This window comes from Pseudochaenichthys georgianus, unplaced genomic scaffold (genome assembly GCF_902827115.2).
Source record: "Pseudochaenichthys georgianus unplaced genomic scaffold, fPseGeo1.2 scaffold_1251_arrow_ctg1, whole genome shotgun sequence".
Taxonomy (NCBI): domain Eukaryota; kingdom Metazoa; phylum Chordata; class Actinopteri; order Perciformes; family Channichthyidae; genus Pseudochaenichthys; species Pseudochaenichthys georgianus.
The window spans coordinates 23,769-34,355 of NW_027262167.1; the positions used below are offsets into that span (position 1 = coordinate 23,769).

General features: G+C 48.1%; 1 protein-coding gene across 1 annotated transcript; it reads right to left on the bottom strand.

Moving 5' to 3' along the window:
- Window positions 1–7,954: 7,954 nt before the first annotated feature.
- On the bottom strand, window positions 7,955–9,795 carry LOC139433207 (C2 calcium-dependent domain-containing protein 4A-like). The gene is made up of 3 exons (XM_071202122.1): window positions 9,765–9,795; window positions 8,499–8,702; window positions 7,955–8,417 (listed from the first exon to the last, which is right to left on the bottom strand). Exons 2-3 carry the CDS (start codon window positions 8,691–8,693, stop codon window positions 8,028–8,030), a joined length of 585 nt encoding a protein of 194 aa, XP_071058223.1. The 5' UTR covers window positions 8,694–8,702; window positions 9,765–9,795; the 3' UTR covers window positions 7,955–8,027.
- Between the last annotated feature and the right edge of the window lie 792 nt (window positions 9,796–10,587).

The window sequence follows — 10,587 nt, forward strand, 5'->3', positions numbered from 1 at the left end:
CAGGTTCCATGCTGGGATCACCTGAGAGGAGGGATGAAAGGTATTACGGTATCTAAAGGGCTCGAAAGCTCCATCATGACATCCCGCTCAGCACCCCGCTCACCACTCCTCTCTCCACCACCTCTTTGAACTTGGCCCGGGTCATCTTGGGTTCCTGCACGAGATAAAGACACATGAAGCTCAGCAGGCGAGCACAGGTGAATGAGAGCTTCTGATTGGACGAGAGACTCACAAAGGCGGGCACAGCCTCCGTGTCGTTGATGGCAGCTTTCATCATGGCCACCACGTGCTCGTTAGTGATCACTTCCTGTTGGGAAACACAACCATTAGTGTTCTGACGGTGTTCTGATGGTTCTAACGGTGTTCTGATGGTTCTAATGGTGTTCTGATGGTTCTAATGTTCTGATGGTGTTCTGATGGTGTTCTAATGTTCTGATGGTTCTAATGTTCTGATGGTTCTAATGTTCTGATGGTGTTCTGATGGTTCTAATGTTCTGATGTTCTGATGGTTCTAATGTTCTGATGGTGTTCTGATGGTTCTAATGTTCTGATGGTTCTAATGTTCTGATGGTTCTAATGTTCTGATGTTCTGATGGTTCTAATGTTCTGATGGTGTTCTGATGGTTCTCATGTTCTGATGGTTCTGATGTTGTTCTGATGGTTCTAATGTTCTGATGGTTCTAATGTTCTTCTGATGGTTCTAATGTTCTGATGGTTCTCATGTTGTTCTCATGTTCTGATGGTTCTAATGTTCTGATGGTTCTGATGTTGTTCTCATGTTCTGATGGTTCTGATGTTGTTCTCATGTTCTCATGTTCTAATGTTCTGATGGTGTTCTAATGGTGTTCTAATGTTCTGATGTTCTGATGGTTCTAATGTTCTGATGGTTCTAATGTTCTGATGGTTCTAATGTTCTGATGGTGTTCTGATGGTTCTGATTATATACTCACATGGATGATGTTCCTGACGTTCACGGTGGTCAGGTTGTGCTGTTTGGATTTGGTCTCCAGTGATTGGTCAAGCTGCCTGTCGATATCCACAGGCTCCTCCTCCTCGCTCTCTGAAGCCCCGCCTCTTTCCCCCGCCTCCTCCGTCATTCTCTTCTTCCTCTTCCTCACCGACTTCCTCCTCGCTGCCTTCACCTGACTCTCCTCTGAGGACACGAGTGAGTGAGTGAGTGAGTGAGTGTATGTGTGTGTGTGTGTGTGTGTGTGTGTGTGTGTGTGTGTGTGTGTGTGTGTGTGTGTGTGTGTGTGTGTGTGTGTGTGTCAGAGTCCTGCATCGGGTCGGGTACCCCACAAAAAGAGTGATTCGCGGGTGGTATTTTTTCACACGCTTTCTTCCGGGGTGGGTTCTGGGTAAAGAAAGAAGACGCGGGTCGGGTCGCGGGTGTTGCAGAATAAATATATTATAATAATAATAGTTTAGTTTGATGTTTAAATCCTCAGAGCTCTCCCCGCGGGACCGCGCAGACTCATAACCTCTCAGCGCATCAGTCTGCTGCGGAGCTGAAGCTCTACGGAGGACACAGCCTTTCCACTGACTCTCCCTCGAGAGCGAAACCAGCGTCTGGAGGCTTCTGGTCCAGACGAGCAGAGAACCAGCGCCCTGCGCTCCGAGACAAATACGCACCTGCGTGTGTTCATAACTGCACGTTTTCACTGCTCATATCTGCGGGTTCGGGTCCGGGGACTAATCGGCAATATGTGCGGGTAGCGGGGCGGGTCTTGAAAATCAGACCCGTGCAGGACTCTGGTGTGTGTGTGTGTGTGCGTGTGTGTGAGTGTGTGTGTGTGTGTGTGTTACCCATGGTGATGATGAGGCTGGAGTCTGTATCTTCCTCTACCACCAGGTATCCCTCCTCTTCCTCTTCCCCCCCCCCTGCAGGATGCTGCAATGCATCATGGGAGTGTGGGGGGGCAGGTCTGGACGGGCCGGGGGGGGCAGGGCTGGACGGGCCGGGGGGGGCAGGGCTGGACGGGCCGGGGGGGGCAGGGCTGGACGGGCCGAGTCTGAGGCGTTTTCGGACCAAGTTCATTGTTGAGAAACATGACCTCTGAAACACATAGGAGAGTTATAAAGTCTCTCATCCTGGAGCAGCTGCAGAGAGATGGAGAAACACTTAAGGTCCCGTCATCCTCCTCTTCATCAATATATCAGAGGAAGAGGGGGAGGGAGAAGGAAGCCTTCGTTGGCCTCACACCCCCTCTGAGGGAAGATAGCCCTTTCCTGCAGTCTAAAACACAGCCGTCTCTTGTCTGAAAGGGGACCCGTCATGCGTACCTCTCTGAAACATGCTAAATGTGGATGATATTCTGTCGGGCCGTACCTCTCTGAAACATGCTAAATGTGGATGATATTCTGTTGGGCGTACCTCTCTGAAACATGCTACATGTGGATGATATTCTGTCGGCCGTACCTCTCTGAAACATGCTACATGTGGATGATATTCTGTTGGGCGTACCTCTCTGAAACATGCTACATGTGGATGATATTCTGTCGGGGCGTACCTCTCTGAAACATGCTACATGTGGATGATATTCTGTCGGGCCGTACCTCTCTGAAACATGCTACATGTGGATGATATTCTGTCGGGCCGTACCTCTCTGAAACATGCTACATGTGGATGATATTCTGTCGGCCGTACCTCTCTGAAACATGCTACATGTGGATGATATTCTGTCGGGCCGCACCTCTCTGAAACATGCTACATGTGGATGATATTCTGTCGGACGTACCTCTCTGAAACATGCTACATGTGGATGATATTCTGTCGGGCCGTACCTCTCTGAAACATGCTACATGTGGATGATATTCTGTCGGACGTACCTCTCTGAAACATGCTACATGTGGATGATATTCTGTTGGGCGTACCTCTCTGAAACATGCTACATGTGGATGATATTCTGTCGGGCGTACCTCTCTGAAACATGCTACATGTGGATGATATTCTGTCGGGCGTACCTCTCTGAAACATGCTACATGTGGATGATATTCTGTCGGGCGTACCTCTCTGAAACATGCTACATGTGGATGATATTCTGTCGGGCCGCACCTCTCTGAAACATGCTACATGTGGATGATATTCTGTCGGGCCGTACCTCTCTGAAACATGCTACATGTGGATGATATTCTGTTGGGCGTACCTCTCTGAAACATGCTACATGTGGATGATATTCTGTCGGGCCGTACCTCTCTGAAACATGCTACATGTGGATGATATTCTGTCGGGCGTACCTCTCTGAAACATGCTACATGTGGATGATATTCTGTCGGGCGTACCTCTCTGAAACATGCTACATGTGGATGATATTCTGTCGGGCGTACCTCTCTGAAACATGCTACATGTGGATGATATTCTGTCGGCCGCACCTCTCTGAAACATGCTACATGTGGATGATATTCTGTCGGGCCGTACCTCTCTGAAACATGCTACATGTGGATGATATTCTGTCGGGCCGTACCTCTCTGAAACATGCTACATGTGGATGATATTCTGTCGGGCCGTACCTCTCTGAAACATGCTACATGTGGATGATATTCTGTCGGGCGTACCTCTCTGAAACATGCTACATGTGGATGATATTCTGTCGGGCCGTACCTCTCTGAAACATGCTAAATGTGGATGATATTCTGTCGGGACGTACCTCTCTGAAACATGCTACATGTGGATGATATTCTGTCGGCCGTACCTCTCTGAAACATGCTACATGTGGATGATATTCTGTCGGGCCGTACCTCTCTGAAACATGCTACATGTGGATGATATTCTGTCGGGCGTACCTCTCTGAAACATGCTACATGTGGATGATATTCTGTCGGGCGCACCTCTCTGAAACATGCTACATGTGGATGATATTCTGTCGGGCGTACCTCTCTGAAACATGCCCCACCTTTAAGTGTTTCTGAAGGGAATGACCTACCCCACCTTTAAGTGTTTCTGAAGGGAATGACCTACCCCACCTTTAAGTGTTTCTGAAGTGAATGACCTACCCCACCTTTAAGTGTTTCTGAAGTGAATGACCTACCCCACCTTTAAGTGTTTCTGAAGTGAATGACCTACCCCACCTTTAAGTGTTTCTGAAGTGAATGACCTACCCCACCTTTAAGTGTTTCTGAAGTGAATGACCTCCCCCACCTTTAAGTGTTTCTGAAGTGAATGACCTACCCCACCTTTAAGTGTTTCTGAAGTGAATGACCTACCCCACCTTTAAGTGTTTCTGAAGTGAATGACCTCCCCCACCTTTAAGTGTTTCTGAAGTGAATGACCTACCCCACCTTTAAGTGTTTCTGAAGTGAATGACCTACCCCACCTTTAAGTGTTTCTGAAGTGAATGACCTACCCCACCTTTAAGTGTTTCTGAAGTGAATGACCTACCCCACCTTTAAGTGTTTCTGAAGTGAATGACCTACCCCACCTTTAAGTGTTTCTGAAGTGAATGACCTACCCCACCTTTAAGTGTTTCTGAAGTGAATGACCTCCCCACCTTTAAGTGTTTCTGAAGTGAATGACCTACCCCACCTTTAAGTGTTTCTGAAGTGAATGACCTACCCCACCTTTAAGTGTTTCTGAAGTGAATGACCTACCCCACCTTTAAGTGTTTCTGAAGTGAATGACCTACCCCACCTTTAAGTGTTTCTGAAGTGAATGACCTACCCCACCTTTAAGTGTTTCTGAAGTGAATGACCTCCCCACCTTTAAGTGTTTCTGAAGTGAATGACCTCCCCACCTTTAAGTGTTTCTGAAGTGAATGACCTCCCCCACCTTTAAGTGTTTCTGAAGTGAATGACCTACCCCACCTTTAAGTGTTTCTGAAGTGAATGACCTCCCCACCTTTAAGTGTTTCTGAAGTGAATGACCTACCCCACCTTTAAGTGTTTCTGAAGTGAATGACCTACCCCACCTTTAAGTGTTTCTGAAGTGAATGACCTACCCCACCTTTAAGTGTTTCTGAAGTGAATGACCTCCCCCACCTTTAAGTGTTTCTGAAGTGAATGACCTACCCCACCTTTAAGTGTTTCTGAAGTGAATGACCTCCCCCACCTTTAAGTGTTTCTGAAGTGAATGACCTCCCCACCTTTAAGTGTTTCTGAAGTGAATGACCTACCCCACCTTTAAGTGTTTCTGAAGTGAATGACCTCCCCCACCTTTAAGTGTTTCTGAAGTGAATGACCTACCCCACCTTTAAGTGTTTCTGAAGTGAATGACCTACCCCACCTTTAAGTGTTTCTGAAGTGAATGACCTACCCCACCTTTAAGTGTTTCTGAAGTGAATGACCTCCCCACCTTTAAGTGTTTCTGAAGTGAATGACCTCCCCACCTTTAAGTGTTTCTGAAGTGAATGACCTCCCCACCTTTAAGTGTTTCTGAAGTGAATGACCTCCCCCACCTTTAAGTGTTTCTGAAGTGAATGACCTCCCCCACCTTTAAGTGTTTCTGAAGTGAATGACCTCCCCACCTTTAAGTGTTTCTGAAGTGAATGACCTCCCCCACCTTTAAGTGTTTCTGAAGTGAATGACCTCCCCACCTTTAAGTGTTTCTGAAGTGAATGACCTCCCCCACCTTTAAGTGTTTCTGAAGTGAATGACCTCCCCACCTTTAAGTGTTTCTGAAGTGAATGACCTCCCCCACCTTTAAGTGTTTCTGAAGTGAATGACCTACCCCACCTTTAAGTGTTTCTGAAGTGAATGACCTCCCCCACCTTTAAGTGTTTCTGAAGTGAATGACCTCCCCACCTTTAAGTGTTTCTGAAGTGAATGACCTACCCCACCTTTAAGTGTTTCTGAAGTGAATGACCTACCCCACCTTTAAGTGTTTCTGAAGTGAATGACCTCCCCACCTTTAAGTGTTTCTGAAGTGAATGACCTCCCCCACCTTTAAGTGTTTCTGAAGTGAATGACCTACCCCACCTTTAAGTGTTTCTGAAGTGAATGACCTCCCCCACCTTTAAGTGTTTCTGAAGTGAATGACCTACCCCACCTTTAAGTGTTTCTGAAGTGAATGACCTCCCCACCTTTAAGTGTTTCTGAAGTGAATGACCTACCCCACCTTTAAGTGTTTCTGAAGTGAATGACCTACCCCACCTTTAAGTGTTTCACTATCTTATATTATCATCACCTGGAGGTTTAAGAGGAGTTAGCTTTGGTGTGAACAAAGAATAAGAAAGAGGAAGTGAGAGTGAGAGAGAGTGTGTGTGTGTGTGTGTGTGTGTGTGTGTGTGTGTGTGTGTGTGTGTGTGTGTGTGTGTGTGTGTGTGACTATTAAATAAACAATCAAGACAATATTTACACAAAATATAAATATGTAAGAAACGGAGTGCAGTAAAATAAAACTTGACCAATACTATGTTCTACTGAACACCTCTCTGTGTATAAAGGATAACACGGGGACCGCAAACACTCTGGGTCTGATAACTAGCCTCTGCTAGCCTCTGCTAGCCTCTGTTAGCTCCTTCCCATCCACAGTTAGCTCTTGTTAGCCTCTGTTAGCTCCTTCCCATCCACAGTTAGCTCTTAACTTCCAGAGAGGGAAATAATAATATCCGCATCTCCGGCTCAAAGAGCCAGACCGTGGCATGGCTTCACAGCTCAGCCTCCGTCAGTACCAGCCGGTACTCCCTCTGACGGCCCGGTACCGGAGGGTTTATCCGGTGTTAAGGTTTAAATGTTTAAAGGTTTAAATGTTTAAAAGAGAAACAACAGAAACTTACCGCCACAACAACCGTACGCTCTGCGTGACACTACCGGCTGTGCGTCATGACGTCAGCGTAACAGCGGCCAAAAGGAGGGATTTGATTGGTTAGCACAGCAAAGCAGCATGTCCTCAAAAAAGGTTTATTTTTCGAGATACCCCTACCCAAGGTAGAACAAAACACAACAAAGATTGTTCTTATCTTTAGGGTCTCCCATTAATTAAATTGATTATTGGCACATTTTATTTTGGGGAAAAAAATGTTGTTTTGGTTTGTTCTTTAGAGCCAATCCCTGAACAGCCAATCAGACCGGGCCGAATGGGAACAGTGACAAGAAAGCCCATACCTTGAGAATGACCACTCTGCTCCTCTTCAGGTGTGCTGAGGTAGGAGCCAGGTGGCTGAACTACATCACCAACTAGAATAAGAGTAACCCAATCAAGTGTGTTATTGCAAGCCTCTAAACCAGGGGTGTAAATAGGACAGGTGTTATTGAAGCTGGAACCTTCATTCAAAGTACAGGATACAATTCATCAAATAATTCTGTGAGAGCTCAAGTCGATAGATGCTAGAATATAATGTTGAATGTCAGGTTCCTCAGAAACGTTAGGGGACATGTTGACATTGTGCACAGCAGGTGCAGAGAGGCACTCCCCCTCTCTCCACTTGCACTGCACGGGAGTGATGTCTCTCTTTCTGTTGGTGTCGGACAGCCGCCTGGTCAGCACACCTGAAGAGGAAAAGAGAGGCCAGGGCTTTCCCGTTCGGCCTGTCTGATTGGCTCGTGTTCAGGGATTGGGTCTAAAGAACAAACACATTAGTTCGATACATGGATGGGAGAGCCTAAAGATGAGCTCCCTCCTGATGGAGCCAACGGACTCACCCAGCGGGACGAAGAAGGAGCTCTGGGTGAGTCCTGGCCATGTGCTCTGTGCACAGAGTCAACACTTCAACACAAGCCTGAGTCACTAAATATGTAACCCCTCGAGGTACTGGTTTAAAATACACTCATTATACAGGAGGTACATCTACCCCCCCTCAAATACTCCCAAGGAGCTATCGTCCTGTGACTTGAGCACCTCCTGAAGGCCGATGGAGCACATGGCGGTTCGTGCGTCTCCTCAGATCAGTCCGTGAGGAGAGAAGAGGTTCTTATTGATATGGAACTGTTTGCTTTGCTGAAGACACGGCATCAGAGACCTGAGCCTCCTCTCTCTGCGCGTGTGCTGCATTCAAGTGCCGTCAGAATAACCAGAACACAGTGAAGCTTTAGATCTTTATTAAACATGAGATAAAACACAGAAACAGGACGTAGAATCAATCGGGCCGAGGCGTTCAGGTGCGTCTGCGAAGGCTCCGAGCTCTCAGCGCTGCGGCCGGTTTCCTCAACTCGTTCAGCAGCGAGAGGCCGAGGGACCGGACCATCGGACCAGGACCAGGGCGCGGGGGCGGGGCCTCAACCTGGGGGAGGGGCACAACCTGTGGGGGGGCCTCAGGGTGTCTCCGGTGGAACAGGGACTCCCGGCGGCGGGTGCAGGGGCTCGATCGCAGCACCGCTCTGAAACCATACGGGGTCGTCACCTTCTCCAGGTGACGCAGCGACATGGCGGCGCGCGTCGAGAGGTCCGTATCCGAAGCCTCTGTGGGGGGGCGGGGCCTCATGAAGTGGGGGCGGGGCGTCAAGGGGCGGGGCAGCAGGAAGCGGGGGGAGGGGCACGGTAAATCCTTAGTGACAAAGAGAAGGTATTTTCAGGTAAAGGATTTAAATATCCGTCGTTCATGAATCTGTGTTTGAGACGTCGTCACCTTCTCCGCGTGAGGCAGGGCGTGACGGCGCTCCTCATCATCATCTTCCTCATCAGGGTCCGACAGCAGCCGGCGGTGGTCCGGAGAGCGTCTCGGGGACAGGAAGTGAAGCGGGCTGCGAGACGGGATGATGAAGCCCGGCGTCCGCTGAGGAGTCAGAACCAGAACCCGCAGAGAGGAGCCAACAGAGGACATGGTGACGGTCTGAGGACACAAACAGTTAGACACAGGAGACGACTAGAAAGACACCACACTACAGAGGACACCACACTACAGAGGACACCACACTATAGAGGACACCACACTAGAGGACCCACACTACATAGACACTACAGAGACACTACAGAGGACACCACACTACAGAGACAGAGGACACCACACTACAGAGACACTACACTACAGAGACACTACAGAGACAGAGGACACCACACTACAGAGACAGAGGACACCACACTACATAGACACTACACTACAGAGACACTACATAGACACTACACTACAGAGACACTACATAGACACTACAGAGACACTACAGAGGACACCACACTACAGAGACAGAGGACACCACACTACAGAGACACTACAGAGACAGAGGACACCACACTACAGAGACAGAGGACACCACACTACAGAGACAGAGGACACCACACTACATAGACACTACACTACAGAGACACTACATAGACACTACACTACAGAGACACTACATAGACACTACAGAGACAATACAGAGACAGAGGACACCACACTACATAGACACTACACTACAGAGACACTACATAGACACTACACTACAGAGACACTACATAGACACTACAGAGACAATACAGAGACAGAGGACACCACACTACATAGACACTACACTACAGAGACACTACATAGACACTACACTACAGAGACACTACAGAGACAGAGGACACCACACTACAGAGACACTACACAGACAGAGACAGAGGACACCACACTACAGAGACACTACATAGACAGAGACAGAGGACACCACACTACATATACACTACAGAGACAGAGACAGAGGACACCACACTACAGAGACACTACATAGACAGAGACAGAGGACACCACACTAGAGAGACACTACATAGACAGAGACAGAGGACACCACACTACAGAGACACTACATAGACAGAGACAGAGGACACCACACTACAGAGACACTACAGAGACAGAGGACACCACACTACAGAGACAGAGGACACCACACTACAGAGACAGCGTCTAGAACCCTTACAGTTGTCTCTCTCTTACCTTCAGTCTGAGTTTCCTTGCTGCCACTCTCTGTCTTTCTCACGGTTTATAATCTTTCAATCAGCAGCAGGTGGATCCAATCACTCTGACCACGCCCCCACCCGTATGGCCACGCCCACTGAGTCCAAACTGATCACATCATGTGACCTTCTTAATGGTTACTGAATGGAACCCAGTAGAACCCTGCAGCGTCTCTTCCGATCCACCAGGTCTCTGAACCAGAACCGCCCTGAAAGATACTGTCGTACGTTCCCTCTAGAACACAATGACTCAGAACCGCCCTGAAAGATACTGTCATACGTTCCCTCTAGAACACAATGACTCAGAACCGCCCTGAAAGATACTGTCGTACGTTCCCTCTAGAACACAATGAATCAGAACCGCTCTGAAAGATACTGTCGTACGATCCCTCTAGAACACAATGAATCAGAACCGCCCCTGAAAGATACTGTCGTACGTTCCCTCTAGAACACAATGACTCAGAACCGCCCTGAAAGATACTGTCGTACGTTCCCTCTAGAACACAATGAATCAGAACCGCCCCTGAAAGATACTGTCGTACGTTCCCTCTAGAACACAATGAATCAGAACCGCCCTGAAAGATACTGTCGTACGTTCCCTCTAGAACACAATGAATCAGAACCGCCCCTGAAAGATACTGTCGTACGATCCCTCTAGAACACAATGAATCAGAACCGCCCTGAAAGATACAGTCGTACGTTCCCTCTAAAACACAATGAATCAGAACCGCCCTGAAAGATACTGTCGTACGTTCCCTCTAGAACACAATGAATCAGAACCGCCCCTGAAAGATACTGTCGTA

What these genes read in the sequence shown, in the direction of transcription:
- LOC139433207 (XM_071202122.1), bottom strand. Translation starts at nt 8,693, where the DNA reads ATGTCCTCTGTTGGCTCCTCTCTGCGGGTTCTGGTTCTGACTCCTCAG. An exon ending in CCCTGCCTCACGCGGAGAAG is followed by an intron (nt 8,418 to 8,498) that starts GTGACGACGTCT and finishes TTTGTCACTAAG; the next exon opens with GATTTACCGTGCCCCTCCCC.